This window comes from Capsicum annuum, chromosome 1 (genome assembly GCF_002878395.1).
Source record: "Capsicum annuum cultivar UCD-10X-F1 chromosome 1, UCD10Xv1.1, whole genome shotgun sequence".
Taxonomy (NCBI): Eukaryota; Viridiplantae; Streptophyta; class Magnoliopsida; order Solanales; family Solanaceae; genus Capsicum; species Capsicum annuum.
The window spans coordinates 42,273,394-42,291,953 of record NC_061111.1 but is presented as its reverse complement, the minus strand read 5'-3'; the positions used below and the strand labels follow the sequence as shown (position 1 = coordinate 42,291,953).

The 18,560-nt window shown below is 31.5% G+C and overlaps 2 protein-coding genes across 2 annotated transcripts; one reads left to right on the top strand and one right to left on the bottom strand.

The window, feature by feature from the left end:
* The first annotated feature begins 553 nt into the window (after nucleotides 1-553).
* On the top strand, nucleotides 554-2,016 carry LOC107854386 ((S)-8-oxocitronellyl enol synthase CYC2-like). Its single transcript, XM_016699397.2, has 2 exons — nucleotides 554-675; nucleotides 827-2,016. Exons 1-2 carry the CDS (start codon nucleotides 634-636, stop codon nucleotides 1,967-1,969), a joined length of 1,185 nt encoding a protein of 394 aa, XP_016554883.1. The 5' UTR covers nucleotides 554-633; the 3' UTR covers nucleotides 1,970-2,016.
* An 8,553-nt stretch (nucleotides 2,017-10,569) lies between these two features.
* Nucleotides 10,570-16,486, bottom strand: LOC107873455 (probable methyltransferase PMT15). The gene is made up of 6 exons (XM_016720318.2): nucleotides 15,261-16,486; nucleotides 12,651-12,861; nucleotides 12,251-12,548; nucleotides 11,480-11,872; nucleotides 11,326-11,403; nucleotides 10,570-11,240 (listed from the first exon to the last, which is right to left on the bottom strand). Exons 1-6 carry the CDS (start codon nucleotides 15,966-15,968, stop codon nucleotides 10,997-10,999), a joined length of 1,932 nt encoding a protein of 643 aa, XP_016575804.2. The 5' UTR covers nucleotides 15,969-16,486; the 3' UTR covers nucleotides 10,570-10,996.
* Nucleotides 16,487-18,560: the final 2,074 nt, after the last annotated feature.

The following is an 18,560-nucleotide window of genomic DNA, read 5'->3' as shown; positions in this document are numbered from 1 at the left end:
TAAATAATTAAACAATTAAAAAATCAAGAAAAAACTCAATAATAATTTCTTATAATATGACACACCACATTCAAAGTCCATTTGACAAACAAAGAAACAAAATAGTTTTATTTATATCAACTACATGTTATAATTTTAGTAGATTAACGAATTAGCTGAAATTACTAAAGTAACTTTGTGAGGATTACCAAAATTCATTATCCTCTCTTATGTATAATAGCAAATTAAAAAAAATTAAAATAGTAGAAATGAAAAATAAATTAAAATAAAAAATAATAAAAATAGAAATAAGAGGAAGAAATTTAAAAGTAACCAGTATCAATAATTCAAAGATCCCCCTGAGAATTGGAGAGGTAATTATTCCTTGCAATTACACCCAACCAATTAATTATCTAACCAACCAAATATATCAGCCCTAGTATATTTACACCAATTTACAGCAAATCCAATTCCTTGAGTGGCTTTCCAACCCGGCCCAAAATATTCGATGATCATCCAAAATAATTTCATGTATGACGTGACCCTTTTTCTGCATCATATATATAATAGGCTGCTTCATGTTTACTCCATTAGAGAAGTGATTCAAATTTCTATATCAGGTTCATACTTTTGCCTATCAGCACACTTCTCAGAATGAACTGGTGGTGGTCAAGATCTATCAATACTGCACTGCAGGTAAAAACAAATTGATCAGACAATATCACAAAACAAACTCTATTTTCGAACATAATTCTGTAATTTCTGCTAAGTATTTATTTCTGCTAAGTATTTCAATATTCTAGATCAAACATTTACAAATTGTGTGTCAAAAACATTTGGTTCACAGAAAAATGTTGAGTATTGTGGAACACATCAAAGCTACCAAAATGTTGGCCTGGTTATTGGAGTCACTGGTGTAGTTGGCAACAGCTTGGCCGAAACACTCTCATCCACCGACACCCCGGGCGGTCCGTGGAAGGTCTATGGTGTGTCACGGGGGACACCAGTCTATAGAATTGCAAATGTTAGATATATTCAGTGCAACGTATCTGTGTCAACTGATGTACAATCCAAGTTATCGACCCTTAAAGATGTGACACACATCTTTTGGGTGACTTCGGCTTACGACCTTTCCAAGGCCAAATGCTGCGAAATCAATGGAGCCATGTTACGCAATGTCCTTAAGGCTGTCATACCAAATGCACCTAACTTGCGCCACATCTGTCTCCAGACGGGCGCAAAGCATTATGTGAAGATGCAAAGATCGATTGATGGGAAACTTCATGTTATTTCTCATGATCCACCTTTCACCGAGGACATGGAAAGACTGGAGAACAGCCACAACTTTTATTACACGTTAGAAGATGTACTATTCGACGAGGTCTCTAGAAAATCAAGCCTAACGTGGTCCATCCACAGGCCTGATCTAATTTTTGGGTTTTCACCTCATAGCACGTTGAACATTGTTGGAACACTTTGCGTGTATGCAACAATATGCAAACACGAAGGTATTCCACTGAAATTTCCAGGGACAAAAGACACTTGGGATAGTTACTTTAACGCATCAGATGCTAATTTGGTGGCAGAGCATCAAATTTGGGCAGCAGTTAGTCCACAAGGGAAAAACAAAGCATTCAACATTACCAACGGCGACGTGTTCAAATGGAAGCATTTATGGAAGGTGTTGGCTGAACAAATCGGAGTAGAATACGTGGGATTCGACGAGACAGAAAAGATTATTTCCTTATCTGAGATGATGAAGGATAAGGGGACTGTGTGGGAGAAGATTGTGAGAGACAATAACTTGATATCCACAGCATTACAAGAGGTTGGCTTGTGGGCATTTGCAAATATGTTACTGGCTGAATGGACTAGTAGGTTGTGCAGCATAAATCGTAGCAAAGAGCATGGTTTCATTGGCTTCAGAAATTCCATCAACTCCTTCATTTTCTGGATACAGAAAGCAAAAGATAGTAGATTAATTCCATGAATTTTGTGTTTTTTCACTTCATCATTAATAAAATAATTTGGATCTAAGTCTTTTTTTCCCTACATTATCAAGATGATATATATATGACCTGTTATATAACATGTCAGTTAGACAGTCACCTTATTCTCTCGGTTACATGTTCAAATTTCAATAACAATTACTTGTAGTGATCTTTTACATAATGTGATAATGTATATTAGCTTAATTCCTAGTATAAAGATTATCTTAGTTTGTTAATTTAGTTACTGCTAAAGTCTGTATATGTAGGTTTGGGTAGATGTTTGAACTTTCCTTTATAGGAATAATGAAATTAGAGTTTAGGTGTCACATTTCTCACCAAGCCTATCTACATTTTTACTTGGCGAGGCTTAATATTTCACTTAATGTTCAAATGTTGTGTGTCGTGAGGACCATTAAGGACCGAACTAAATAGCCCTTAGATGCTAGGTACAATTAATTTCTACTTTGGTACAGTATTATATTTGATATTTGACGTTTTGATATTAGTGAATTGGAGTAGTACCTATAATGTAGTTGTAGTAAAAGTCCAAGAAAACGCTTGCCTAATCTAAAGGAAATACTGGAGCAGTACAAACATGTAAAAGCTCAAGGTCTGAAAGTTGGCTTATGGTGTTCAGTGGCGGGCTCGGGATTTAGGGGGCGTGGTTGCCCAAGAAGTTATATCGAGGCTCAAAGCTTTAAGGTTCCGTCTGGAAACTAAAACACAAAAATCAAAGCACATATATCTTCTTGGTTTTGCTTTTCTAAATCTTATATATCAATTTTTATACATTTTTCCATAGTTATACCAAATCTGTGTTAGATTTAACGGGAAACACAACAAAATGGCATGTAGGTCCGCCCCTGATGGTGTCACGCGATAAATAAATAAAATCAAAACAAAAAAGCATGGAATAAATCAAACTTTCAATTTTCAGCTCTTTCTAGTGTGTTGGGATAATTAGGATTTCTTCGTCCTTAAGGCTTAATAGAAGTTTTTAGAACAAACTTTTGGAAAGGAAAATTTCTTGATGGTAAATGCTTATATATGATGCTAAGATGCTCGGTTCTTTAGATGGTGCTATTATGTGAAAAGAACTCCAATTTTTACAAAGATTCTCTATATTTCGTTACCATCGACCCGAGCCTATGCAAAACATGTCTCCACCCTAAAATAGCTCCGAGCCAAGCTTAGTTATTCGTGAACGAGAACTTGTTTTGCTGGTTGGCTTAGTGGATCTCACTCAACGTATATCGGAATTATTTGTGTTTGTGATCACCAATAGAGATTGATTTGCACAAAACAGGATCTTTCAGTGCTACTGTTTAAATAAGTTTTATAAAAATAACTTGTGAGTCAGAACTTAACAAGTATCGTAAGAATTTAGCCAGAAGCATTGTCAAAATTTTGAAGAGATGGACAAAGACTTGCCTCGTCACAAGTCTTGGCGGATCATTTTAGTCCCGCCAGTTTGTTACCTCTGTTCCAACTCTTTCCATAATTCTACTGCAGTTTGAGAATGGGCGGTCCATACGATACACTATATCCTCGTATGGAATAAAAAGTAAAAACGTTTTGGTAAACTTCTAGGTAAGTTATGGTAATCGTCAGGATTTTGCCCACAAATTCGCTAGCATTTCAACCACAAATGTTGAGAAAGATCCTGGAGATTTTGTCAGGATTTGATTGTTAAGGCAAGTCTCGGCCATTGTCAAATAAGAAAATTGTAACAAATGCTAAACACGAGAGCAAACAAAGAATATGGAAAGTTCAATAGCATATTACAAAATGGAAATATGGTAGCAATAGAATAACTAAGACACAATCAACAAGAAGGATAGAATTAGAGAGGAAGAAGCCAAAGAAGGAGATGAGAGGATTCACATTCTTCGTAACAATTTGCATAAACCTATTTTGCTCGCACAAGTACCGACATTAAAAACCTGAATCCCAAACATAGACACTTAATTCGATGTTGGGTTGCCACCCTGTCAATACTAGTCCATTCGTAACAGAAATCATGACAACTTTGTGCTCCAGATTATGGAGAACAAATTAGTTTTTCGTTACGATACCATAAATTGTTGGTAAGGTAAGTGTCGTCGAAAATCAAACAAGAAATCTTCATTTATGTTATACATGGTACTAAAAGAAATGGTTACTCCAGATGCCCTTATTTGGTTATTAAATTTTCATTTGGTAGTTAATAATTAATTAATTCTTTCGTATTAAGCTTAAATATTTTGACAACTGATCACTGCCAAATTGACAAGATCTCACATAACAATTACTAGTATTTGAGAATAAATTGGGTAATTAAAAGAAAAAATTACAGAAACTAGTATCCTTAAGACTATAATTACAATAAATAGCAACACTTTTTCAAAATTATAACTTATAGCAAAAATAGCAATATTTTACCCACTTCATAATAATAGAAGAATGTGTATTTTTCAGTTGTGCATATGTATTTATATAACAACATTTTACTTAAATACAAATACAAATTGCTATTTTTCATAATTATAAAACTGTTGTTATAAAAGTTATAAGACGAGTCCAAAGGAGAAGAAAAGATGAAATAGAAGTCCAAAAACCTCAACCAACAAGCCCATAAGTTAAACTAGGAAAGGAACCCCATATCAAATTTGGCACTCTATGATAGCGTGGCTAAATAAAGGTTAACTGAGCGTGGCTAAATAAAGGTTAACTGACATAAATCTCGAATCTTTAATGGGTTGTAATATTTTTTATTATAATTTTATTAAATTACAAAATTTTGAATTTTATTTTTTGTAATATCTATCTTTATCCTTGAGACATATGCATTGTGATATATTAATAATTAAGTGGTTAATTAAATATGAAAGTGACTGATTTTTAATTGTTACGGAGAGTAAATCAAACGAAAATCGTGGTATAAATACATCTTATTCGGATGTATCATTCCAGATGTATCATGATGATACATCTTGTAAAAATTACTCAATACTAATTCAAACGTATCATTCACATCTATTACCAATATACTTACATCAAATACATCACTCATATGCATCACCATTTATAGTAGGAAAATATATCAAGAAATTAACAACACTATATATGTATTGTAGACAAATAATTTTTTACCCTCCCAAATTTAATATATATTTCTATATTAAATATCTATATTTGATCCGATATAATTTTAACTCTTATTTCATCTTTAAAAAGTTTTAGTTGAAAATAAATAAATAAAGTTACATTTTAAGATTTTTTTTTTAAAAAAAAAATGAAAATTTTTCAAAAAAATATTTTCTCTTAATTTAGATTTTTATAAATAAGCTAGTAATTTTATTTTCTCTTAATTATATTTTACTTTAAGTTAGTTATATTTTTATATATATTTTTCTTACGTATAAAAATTAATTAGTTAATATTTTTTCTTATTATTAGCATTATTTATTTTTATATAACTTATTTATATATTAAATAATTAGATCATTATCCTATATAAAAAATAAAAAAAATTTAAAATTAAAATCCTAAACCGCTCCCTCCAAAATTCTTCTATTTAAGGACTCCCCAACCCCAGAAAATAAACGTACATAAAAACAATCAGACTTTGACAAAAAAAAACCAAGAACTTGAGAAAAAAAAGAGAGAGGGAAAAAACCAGAGAAAGAAAAAAAAAACACCAAACAAAAGAGACAAAGAAGAAAGAATTCGAAATTCAAGCTTCAGAAATTCGTTCGAATTTTTAGAGCCGATTGTTTCTTGCATTATTAACTAATTCAAGTAATTACATGTTTTTTTTCAATCTTGAATTATTTTATGTTATAAGTTTACTGAAATATGAAGGAAAATATTCAAGTAATTTTATGCACTATTCTGTCTATAGTTGATTGATTATATGAATTATTATTACAACATGTTATACAATGATGTTACTGAATGTTGATATATTTGATATATTTGTACACGAAAAAAAGTTTTAAATTTACACACTGTAAACAATTACACAAAAACCAGTCACACATATTTTTATTTTTCTATTCACCACATAACATTCACTAGAATTGATGTGCACTCCCACACACCCTTCTCCCTTTTCTATTTTTTTTTTTTTTACCAACAATGCACACACCATACACGCAACAATGTAAAAAATAAAGAGAAAGAAGGAAAAATTCAGTAGAAAAAAATGGAGAGAAGAAAGTAAAAATAGTGATAGAATTGAGAGAAAGAAATGCAGAGAAAGGGAGAAAAACAGAATTTCAAGCCGGACATCGTTTTAATTTTTCGGCAAGCTTTCACCGGAATTTCCATTTTTTCCGGCGACTAAATAGTCTGAAACCACCAGATCTCCATCCCCCATCACAAAATACCACCGATCCACACCCCTACGTGCCGACACCACCATCACTAGTCACGACGTCACCACTGGTCGGCACACAATCCGGCAAACCAACCATGACCACCGTTGTATTCCCTTTCCTCAACTCCGGCGACCTTCAGCCGAACCAACGTCGCCGGAAACCACCCCAAAAACTCGCTAGCGCCTTCCCGATCCTCCCTTCCCTTTCCCGTCACCGGAACCACTATCTTCTCCGGCCCACACCATCATTAAAAAACATCGCGGTTCCATCTTCCGTCTCTCCATCAACCAACTCCGGCCAGTAACTGATAAATCTGGCCGAAATTTACCCGTTTCCTTACACAACTTTTTTTTGAAATCGTTAGTATCATTGTGTCTCTGTATATGTTTTGTCATATTAGTCTCATAACTTTAATGTGGAAAAAGAAAAAAGTGGGATTATTAAATATCAGATGTTACTAATTAAAATAGTAAAGTAGTAGATATAAATTAATAAAAAATAAAAAAAATCTTTATTATTTCGATTTTAAAATTATAAAATATACTTATGACTTTAGGAAGTTATATTATTTTTATTATCCTTTCACGAAGTTTGACAACTATTTATTAGTTGATTAATAGAAATTAAAGTTACAGTTATTCGATTGCAAATTCATTCACGTGAATGTTATAGAATCAAATTTTGAAAAATATTAAAAGGGTTAATTTGTTGGAACACTTGTTACATCAAATATATTAAAGTAATTTTCAAGACAATAAAGTTTGTTATGAATTATTACGAATTTTTAAAAAAAAATCAATGTTTTTAATATCAAATAAATTTTAATCATGGTTTTAATTTTTTCTATCGATTAAGAATGCGGCCTACGCATCATTTTTGAGACGTTTAAAATTTAAGGATATAATAATGTACCTTGACAAATATTTTTACTAAAAAATTAATTTTTCATCGATTTTATACAAAAGTTTTAAATTAGTTTCAGTATATTAAAATGAGTGAATTTAGGCCTTGACACAATTTATAAAAATAATTTAAATCAAGATAAGTCAATAAAAGCGATCGTGCTAGAACCACGGGACTCGAGGGGTGCCTCACACCTTCCCCTCGGTCAACAGAATTTCTTACCCGGTCTTCTATTTTCGCAGACCACAACAAAGAGTCATTTCCTTTTGATTAAGGATTCAATAAGGTGACTTGGAACATTATAACCCAAATTCAAGTGGCGATTCTATAATTAAAATAATTCCTACTCAAAATCGTCACTTTAATTGGAAAAATCCTTCGACCTGAAGCCTCGTGCGGAAAAGGGGTGTGACATGTATCAAGCGTATTAACCAAAAATATATGTATGAACGTCAAATTAATAGAGATTTTTGCTATGAAATTTTTTTAGCTTCTATAGCATGAAGATTTTTCAAAAGAATATGAATACTTGTCAAGATGAAACACAATAAAACTTTTAAAATTTTAATGAAAAAATTAATAGAGATGACAAAAATTTTAATAAGATTTGATGAAAAAATTTTAATTTAAATTTTTTTAGATATGTAAGGGATTTTCTCTCATTATTTACTTTTCTAAAATAAATGTAAATCTGTTACTTCCTTATTTAATACTACTTGCATAAGGTCCGCGTTGAGTCCGGGTCCAAGTTCATGATAAAGAATATAAAATTTAATTTTAGAAAAAATATAACTTAAATTACAATTTTTTATTACATAATTAATTTAGTACTACATTGATTATGTCTTGTCTAGTAAACTACTATGGTTATTAAAGTCTTTTCGTTATATTTGAATAATTTTTAAAGGACTTTATTTATGAAAAAAGGAAGTATGAAGGATAATTACCAAATATGAATAGACATAAAATTTAATTTAAAATAAATAAGTGATGTGTTCAACGTGTTTAAAAAAAATCATATTTGATAGATTGTTGGAAAAATATTTTTTCTAGAAATAAGTCCTTTTAGACTTATAAAAATAACTTTGTGGAAGTAGAAAATTTATATTTTTTACATTTCACATTCATTGAGCCCTTCGCTCTTCAGTACACCTTGGTTTCACCCCACCATAGCTTCCATCCCTACCACTCCATACCTCATCTCTCATAGAACTTATCTAAATTATATAAAAATAATTTTTAAATAATATTACTTACATTCCGGGTATAAGAAAATAAGTAAGAAGCACACTAATTTAAAAAAAAAAATATTTTAAAGTAATATTTTTAATTGAACAAACGATTGTACCAAATACACACGAAAAAAGAATAAGTATTATTAAAAATAATAAATGCTCTGATTGAAAGTGAGGCTATAACTTCAAAGTTGCACAAATTTTACTAAAATGTAAAAAGATTAATATGCATTCTATCCATTTCATTTAACTTTATATTTGTTGATTTGGTACTCCTATTAATAAGAAGCTGTTTAATAGGAGTTGGTTTATTTATCTCGATAATTATGATTTGAAAGTATATGATTGACAACTATTATGTTGTATAGTTACTTAATAATAAGAGTAATATTGAAAGAAAATTATAAATCTTTCTTTATTTGCTAAAATAATAAGCAAAAAAAGAGTACTCTTTTAAGAAAATTTTACTTTTAGTACAAGGATCAAGCAAAATGGAAAAAAAAAAAAGGTATTCTCTTAATTCCTTCTTACTTGTTTCTTTGACTTGACAAATAACTTAAGAATTCAATATATTAAGGGTAAATATATGAAATTATCCTTATTAATTATGTTTTAAAAATTTTAATTTAGCTATTCACACTTTACTTAATTACATGATAATAATAACAATAATAATAATAGTGATAATAATAATAATAATAATGTGAAAAAAGTTATAAATCTTCCGTGATTTACTAAAGTAAATAAGAACGAAAAATAATTAATTTTTAATATAAGAAATAAGTAAAAAAGAATAAGTAGTCTAATAAGGAACAAGAAGAGATGTTCAATTACAAAGTCTCAAATAAGAATATCATAAAATAATAAATAAGTACAAATGTGAGAATATGTATGAAAAATAAGTAAACATGTGTTGCCATTTAATTGCATTAAAAAGTTTGTGAGGATTACAAAAAGGGTGATCCTCCCTTATATATAGTAGTAATGTATCAAGATGAAAAGGAGAAGTTTGTGATTTTATGAAATTTTTTAAAAGATAAGAAATTTTATGTATTTATAGCTCTTTAAGTTTGTGTTTTTATGTAATTTTTCCCTAAATAAATGGTATAAAAAAGCTCAATTCCTTATAGTTATTGACACCTTATAGCCCATATTCATACGTAAAATTTATTAAATCAAGTATTTTATAGTCAAATTGGGTTATCTCAGAATAAAAAGAAAATAATGTTATCTCTTTCGACACTCACAGTCAACTGTATCTCAACAAATATTTTCCTATTCTCTCAAAATATTTTGATCTTTCTCCCATTATGATCATCTACTAGATACTCTTTTAGGTTATAATTTTTAATTATATTTTTCTGGATTTTTTCAGAGTTGTGATATTGAAATCAGATAGTTTTCGATTGGGTAATGCTGAATTTTCTTGAGAACTGTCTTACAAAGTTGAATATTGATTATGGAGGTGTTTGACATGATTTTCAGATTAAAAACTCGTCTTATATCTCTGTGTATATCACTTTCTATATCCGTCACTTTCTATATCCGTTTTATCTCCTATATATCATGCATATTGATATACATGTTTGTTATATTAATGATAAACTTGTATATGTCTATATATATTATTCTCAATAGAGGAGGAGGGCAACTTACAATTTCTTTTCTAAAAACTTGTATGTGTCTATATATACTATTCTCAAGAACACCAGCGTTAACCACTCATTAAATGTTTTTAATTAGTACTCCTTTCGTCCATGTTTATTGGTTTATATTTGATTAACAATCGCTTGATAAGCAATCAATACAAATAATTTTACCATATCACCCTTAATAATTATAGGTCATCTAAAGATAAAATAGATATAAAATGATAAATTATGTCTTTTTTAAATTAGACAATTAAGAATAAATATTTTTAGACGAAGTAAAAATGGAATGAGGGAGCACCAATCAAGCACAAAATTTCGGAGTTTGGTAGGATTTGACTGTTTTATTGTCAATCACGTTACATGTCCCTTTCTCTAGGGTCGTCTAGCCATATCATTACGGGATTTCTTACAAAAAGACATAAAAAGCAAAAAAAAAAAACACTATAGATGGACATAGAACAAATTGATAGATGTGATAGTTTGAGATAAAATAGAATCAAAAGGATTCACACGGATCTTACAAGAACATATTAACCAGCCTGGCTAATGCTTCGAGAAAAGCAAGTAAATTCATATTGCCCAATTCTAAGATTAAATTACAATTGGTTCATTGTAGAAGAATATCATCTTCAGTCATTTCAACTCTAGCATCATCTAAAATGTGGTTTCTATACCAAATTGCGTAAAAGTAACACATTACAAGCCGATCCGAACGCGAAAATAGGTACTAAAAGAAAGCCTCAGGGGAAACCTCAATATCCTCTTGTTGTTTATTTTGAAGCCAAAAGATAGAGAGGTTAATGAAAAATCATAAGCGCCTATGGAACAAACAAAAAAATTATCAACAAAAGGAAGTAAAGAATTGGCCAGATTGACTATAGAAGACTCATCGCTTTATCTTGATCAGGTGCTGGTGCTGTCCAATACAACTTGGTAGCAATTAGAAGCTTTTCTCTAACATGAGGACCGCCTTCGTGATCAACCATCCTGCTATCCCATTGTAGTCCGTCTACTATGCTCTTCACGTTTACCAAAACATCCACGTCGTCTCTGAATATCACACTGCCTTGCGGCCTTAATACCCGGTCCATTTCCAATAATATATCTTCCATCTCACATCTGCAATGCATAAAATGAAAGTAAATCAATGGTCAAGAAAACATGCATGATGCAACCTTTGATAAACCTAAAATCGGTTAATTACCTGTCCTGGTAGAGAGTGAAGACCGAATCAGCATGTATGAAGTCGTAAGTTCTTGGATACGTAGACATTGCTTCACACCTAAACGGGGAAGAGCATCATCAGTAACAAGCAGGAAACAGCAAAATTGAAGCTTACACAGGAGCAGTGGGCTTACCAGCTTTGGTATGTTCCAATCAAACCACGTTCATAGATAACTCCAAGTGTATTGACGTCAGCCTCAGCGGGCACAACATTCATGACCCAAACTGGATCATCAACAAGTGCAGCTGCAAATCCTCCCAGCCACGCATTCATGTCTAGTATGTTACGGTACCTTCCAAGTTCTGCTAATTGACTGTCCAAGGACTTGTAGTGGGCGACTCTCTTCTTCCACAATTCTGTATCTTTAGAGAAGCCCTCTGCAGTGACTCCTTCTATACTAGAACTAGCAATCCTAGGAGGGACTGCAGTTAATCTTTCCGGCCAATTCACCAGTGGCCCTCCAGCGATATCTTTAATGCTGGAAACTTCAGGAAGGGGACTCAAACAAGCATCTATCTTGGTGTACCTGGAAGATAAAAGAGTCTTGGCTATGAATACATTTAGGGAATACTAACTAATTCTACTCTTCATTTGTGGAGAAGAGTTTTGAATTCATGAAGTTGGATGCTTTTTCATCAGGTACCGTAACTTTCTACACTAAGTTTGTCAAACAGTTTGGTACTACTGAAAAAAGTGTGGAATGTAGCATGACAAAAAAAATAAGGTGTAGAATAACATAAACTAGTACGAATGTGACACACGCTATTGCTTTTTCTACAAAAATGTATTTAGCAATTTTGTGAAAGAACAATGCATCATGTGCTGCAAAAATGTGTACAGGGGAAACAACAAGGAAGTCCTCTAAAGTATAGCCTCGGTTGAATTATAATCATTTGAAAATTACCATGCTTTATCGGGATCTTGTTCCAGGCAAAAGAGTGGCTTCTTGAAGACCTTCCGGTTAATTTTGCAGTGCACATGATTAGTAGGCTTCTGCCAAATTGCTAGGTCACCTTTCTGATTAACTTTCTTCCAGCACAGGCTTCTCGCAACACTTTCAATTAGATCTTGCTCTGCTTTCAGATCGTCGGCGGTTCTGTTCCAGCCTCTCCAGTGATCTTGCCAGTTAATAGGTGGTCCAGAAAGAATCCAATATCCACCAGGTCGTAAAATTCGATCAACCTCAATTAAATATAGCCCATCTGCTCCATATCAAATGGATAAAAGGTAAAATACTAATTAAAGGATTGATCTTCTTTCGCCAAGAATGAGTACAAGAGCAAAGGTTATGTCATTTAGATTACCATATTTTCCCCAAGGGATGAGACAGCGAGAACAATGTGCCATGTCGAATGCCCTTGCAGGGTAAGGTAGCCTATTAGTAGCTAATATGCCAATCAATGCTGGAACTCCTCGCTCGAGAGCAAATTGAACTTGAGCTTCATGTGTGTCTTTGGGTGCAAATGAAATTGGAAGGATGTCTCTGGAAAGCAAGTAAGCACCCCAACTAGCAACCTGAAGTTGTTTAAGGTAAAATTAGCCTCATACGACTAAGGAAAACAAAAGAAAAAGAAACCAACAGTCAAACATGATAGACCCAAAGAAAATCCTGTGCAGCTGCACTAATAGACTAGGGGCACGGTTAGTGGTGGAGCCAGGATTTTCGCTGAAGAAATTCAAAACATAAAAAGTAAACACGGAAAAGCTAAAGACTTTGTATGTACAATTTAATTTTTATGATGAAAGAGGTTCGGATGGACCCCCTTGCTCCCCTAGCCGTTAATTGTTCATATGGCGACTAACACAACAACAACAACAACATACCCAGTATATTCCCACCAAGTGGGGTCTGGGGAGGGTAAGTGTACGCAGTCCATACCATTACCTCAATTGTAAGATAGAGAGGCTGTTTCCGATAGACCCCCGGATTAAAATATAGCAATCTAAGATAAAATAAGAAATAGTCATAGAACAAAATACAATTGAAATTAAAATATACAATAATACCAAAATCAAGATACTCCAAGTATACACCAAAACATACACCATCCTAACTCAGACTAACCTTCTACCCTAATTCGCCTCCTCCACAACTTTCTATGGCGACTAAAACAGGATATATTTCATGAGCATGAATTTTCCATAAATTGTAATGAAGAAAATTTTGCTCAAAATTTGGATCCTGGTAATGCAAATTTTTAGAATTCAGTTCAACCAGAATATAAGTTATTTATGGATCACTCTACTGAAATAGTTAGTGGGCATCCAATCTGAGACTGTGTACTGTGTATTTCTTAATAAGCACACTTTGCTTTTATAAATTTAATGAAACTTTTTAGAATTACTTGTTTCTTTCAATAAAATTGTAATCAAGACCCAGAAATGGCGGAAAATTAAAGTTCAAACAACATTGCCTAAGCAATTAAAAAGTTTCTATATAAGTTGCATCAAAATATTAAATTCATAATAGGATTACACTATAAAAGTGAAAGGCATAATAAGTTTTTCTTCCATTGCAAGTTAAATCTTGAACTGATTAGTTTATGCTTCTATTTTGGCAAATCAACAAAACACATATTCTTTATGTGCAATTGAAGGAAACACACATTTTTGGCTTCAACCAATTGTGGATTCTACAAAGTTACCTAAACCAAATTACCAAACTCTTTTATTCAAATCAAGTAAACCAAATTACTACCAACCTTTTACAGTAAGTCCAATAATATCAACTCTAGGAATGAAAATCCCACACGAAATGCATCACAAAAATTCTAGCAATCATCTTGTTCAACTCCCCCCCCCCCCCCCCACTTCAACCAACTATCTAGGGACCTCTTTTATATGAACTCTCCATTAAATTAATATTTTCTTTTATTGGGAAAATAATAAAGTCAAATTTATGAAATTCATTTTCTCTTTTAACTTGAAAGTACCTAGTTTTTGACAACTTCCTAACCAATACGTTGGAAGATCGAAAACCCATGTGCATTGCCAAAAAACTTACCTGTTTTATTCTTATTTCTCTTTAAAAAGTCAAAGCTTCAAAAAGAAATGTATGCAATGAACTACTTTATCGGAACAATACCATGAAACCCAATATTATAAAAATATCGAATGTAAATTTTCAACCTTTATTTAATTAGTTAATAAAAGGAGAAATATTAATAGCATAATTTGACTAGGATTTTCACCAAATAGTATGATAATTAGTAACCACATTTAGACAAAATTATGTATCTCTAATAGTAAAAATTTTAAATGTTAATTTACAACAGGGTTAGCTTGCACAATACTATTCTCAAGCTGCACAAAGAGGAGGATTGACAACAACTGCTAAAACTAATTCCTGTACCAAAACATTTTATTTCATTTTATGAAAATTAATTTAACTCTCTTTTAAAGTTAACTTAAGTTAAATTAATTTAATATTTTAAATTTTAAATATAAATTTTCAAAACATAAAGTACTACATAAGTTATCATCTTCCTCGTATCAATATAGTAATAAAAATGACCTTAAAATATTGGTCGAAAACCAGTTAATTTGACTGTGAAAAATTAAAATGTGACAATTAAGACGTAGTTTAACTACATACTCCTGTTTATCCGTCTCAAAAAAAATATTATCTTTTTTTTTTTAATAACTATTTAATTAAATGGTATCATCTTTATTTTATTTTTACTAAGTCTCACTTAATTAAAAAAACAACTAAAAAGTATAAATATTAACGATAATTTTCTAAATTTAATAAAATTATCATTTATTTTTTAAATTTTGCGTGCGACCACATATAAAATGGGATGAGGAAAGTATTTTTTTGAAAAATAAGTGTGTCCAAGAAACAAGTCGTCAACTTTAGAAGCAAACAAGTAAGAAAACTCCAAATGAATTTAATTAATTAATAAAAGACGTACCCCACAACCGGTATCAATGGCGGTTCTAATAGAACCATCTTTAAGGTTGATCAATTTTCCGATATCATCAATATACGCTTTAGCGCCACGTGGAAACATTGTCCCTCCGCCGGGGAACGTGAACCGGTCACCCTTGAACCGGACCCAATTCTGACCGGCTTTTTCAACCGTCAGATGTTTATGCGGGACATTAGCATGCCATACAGAGTCCCTACTTCCCGGCCACCGGAACGGCGATTTGTACCCAAAAGGCGCCGGAATCCTGCACTTCAACAACTCGTTCTTCGCCGGACAGTGGCGTTCTCTGTAAATAAGCATGTTCCTATCGAATTTGAGTGACCTTTTTGAGTCTTCACAAGGGGTGTATTCGGAGAGCTTGGGGTTGCAGGAAGGGAAGTGGGTTACACGCGCCGATGGTGAGAGTGGGGTAAGGGAATCCGCGGTGTGTTTGGCGGTGAAGTCGATGGAAATTGAATTGGGATTTTTTGTTTTTGTGTTTTTGATTGATGGGTTGTTGTTGCTGTTGCATGGGATGGTGGTGGTGATGGCGGTTGAGGATAACTGATGGGTGTTGATATCAGTAGTTTGTGGCCAAAGTCCGATGACATAGAAAGTGCAACAAAGAACAATGGTGGCAGCCACGTAGTAAAGATTAGCTTTCTTGAATTTTGATGCAAGGTAGTATGACAAATTGGCCCATATCGCCATTGCCACACAAAATTTAAAAAAAATAAAAAGTTGATGAACTATGAGTTTGTTATATGAATTTTAATTTTGTAGATAGAAAAAGAGCTGTGTGTTTGTGAGTAACGAATGTAATGAAATTTATTGGGGAGAGGTGCTGACGCGCCGAAGGCTCCCTCGTGAGTAAACTAAATTGAAGAGAGGGAGGGAGGGAGGGAAAATGAAGAAGACGAAAAGGCTACAACCAAGGGGGAGTATATTTATGGAGAAGAATTTATATTTATTTTTGTTTTTATGTTATGAAAGTTGAAAGGTGTGTAAGAGTTTAGAGTTTCTTTTATCTTTTTCCCTTTTCCAAATACATTTTCCATAGTTAAAAATTCTACTTTCAAAAAGATTTTTAACTCGATCTTGTTTGATGCTTGAAATTTGTTAACTCGATTAACTCAAATTAGCATCATGAAAATGTCATAGTTGAAATTTGGCGCTCTGAATTCGAAGATAATTACGTTACATCATGAGATTTGAAATTTCTAGCAAAGAATAAAAGAAATTTTCATCGAATCATTAATTTTTTAAATAATAATAATAAAAAGGTTAGGATTTGAAATTGCATCAACTAATGGTCAAAATTTCAATCTACTAATTCAAACTTTAAATTTTCTAACAACATACAAAAATAATGAGTTATAACCTTTAATAATTATATATGCTTAAGATCCATTAAACTAGTTAAAGAAAATTTTCTGTTTGATTACAAACAGGAGTAAATTGTGTAACTATTATGAAAAAGGGAAAGAGTGCAATGGAGTGTTATTTTCCCTATTTATCATATGAAGTTGTCAATTTGAAACACAATGAATAGACTGGACGTAAATATCAGTCCATGAAAGAATGTCAAGGCAGTGACAGATGATAAATGTTCAATTGTTTTTAATTAATTAAAATTTAAATTAGACAAATTCAAAAATAAACACAACAACGTGTGAGAAAAAAAAATATGAAAACAAACAGACAACAGAAGAATTAATTTGACGTAATAGAATTCGAACAGAACGAGATAATGTAAATAGCTAAACAATGAATGTGGCAAGGCACTAATAAAGGATGTGGTACAGTGAATGAGACTGTTATTTTTTTAATCAAAGGCCTTGAATTTGAGTATGAAAAAATTCTTGGTAGATAGTGCTGCTCCCGAATGGAACTCTATCCGGCACAAATTCAAATTAATCGAACTCCAATACGAATATCAAACACCAAATGAGAAATCAAAAAAACATATGACAAAGCAAAATATTTATATGACCCTATTTAAAAAGTTTCTGTGTATTTCTTTTTCCACTAGATACTTTAACATGAGTATAAGAAACAATTTTATATTCTCACGTTTGTTTTTGCTTTTGCTCTCATACGCAAGGTACCTATTACACCCAATTTTTAAATTATCATAATTAAATTTTATTTCTCATTGAGTAATAGGTACTCGATATAGGATTTGACTAATTCAGGTATAGGTACGCGTCGAAAAGTTTCACTTTTGAGCGTAAAGCATTCATTATTATCGATAAATTCATATTTAAAGCTCAAATTCAAAAGTCTCTAATTAAGAATAAAGAAATACTTACTACTCTTTCAGTAACTCTATGTATAATTGTCTTGTGCATTTATATATTATTTACTTTTAGATCTTACTGTCAATATAAATTATGGAGAGATGATCGAAATCTCTCGACCGGTAAATAGAGATTTCATGTTCGAGGTCTTAGGATGAAATTTTGCCCTCACAAATGAATCATTCAATGCATGGTTTAAAATTAGTCATTGTACCTCAATATAAATATCGAAGGAAATAAACTTACTGTGATTTGAGTATTGATCATGTTTTTATGAGACAAAATTAATCAAAAGTGAAATGACCCAAATTAAGCTTGCTAGTAAGTGATAATCTTTTCTCAAAGCTTATGCCTCAACTAATTTGAACAAATAAACATCTTCTCCATTATATCTCAATAATTTTTTAAAATGCTAATTTCACCCTCTAATTTATGAATGCCTTTTTTTTCTTTTACGTTTTTAATTTCGTAATAGAATTTTTTTTCTCTTTGTTAATCTATGTCATGAATTTACTATAAAATAAATAAATTGTTTTTGAATAAGTACCTAAAAGATTATCTATTTCTATATTAAATAGGCTAGAAATTTTAATTTAAATAAAAGTTATAAACTATAATTTAATAAGTATTTCATTAATGACAATCAAAATACAAATTAAACAATATACAATGAAAAATAAAAGAAAAAATAGAACTTAAATGTAGACACAGAGCGAAGGAAAAAAGGATATATAGTTGAACATGATGGATAATGATATATAACTAATAGTAGTATAAGAATATATTACATGTTATAAATATACCACATAGCGAATGCCTATTCTACTATATATAGTGAATACCTACTTTATCATTTATTATGTATGTTTATTTATAGAAAAGTTACAAACTCAAGGTTAATTTTTCCCTATAAGTAAAGGGGTTTTGCTTTATTATAATTCATCCCTCAAGAGAAATAAGAATTACTCTCTATTCTTTATTCTTCTTTTTCTTTGCTTTATGT

Coding starts and splice junctions, on each gene's coding strand:
- LOC107854386 (XM_016699397.2), top strand. CDS start 634: ATGAACTGGTGGTGGTCAAGATCTATCAATACTGCACTGCAG. Junction 676..826: donor CTATCAATACTGCACTGCAG/GTAAAAACAAAT, acceptor TTTGGTTCACAG/AAAAATGTTGAGTATTGTGG.
- LOC107873455 (XM_016720318.2), bottom strand. CDS start 15,968: ATGGCGATATGGGCCAATTTGTCATACTACCTTGCATCAAAATTCAAG. Junction 11,873..12,250: donor CAAGATCCCGATAAAGCATG/GTAATTTTCAAA, acceptor TTTATCTTCCAG/GTACACCAAGATAGATGCTT. Junction 11,404..11,479: donor ATTGGAACATACCAAAGCTG/GTAAGCCCACTG, acceptor TTCCCCGTTTAG/GTGTGAAGCAATGTCTACGT.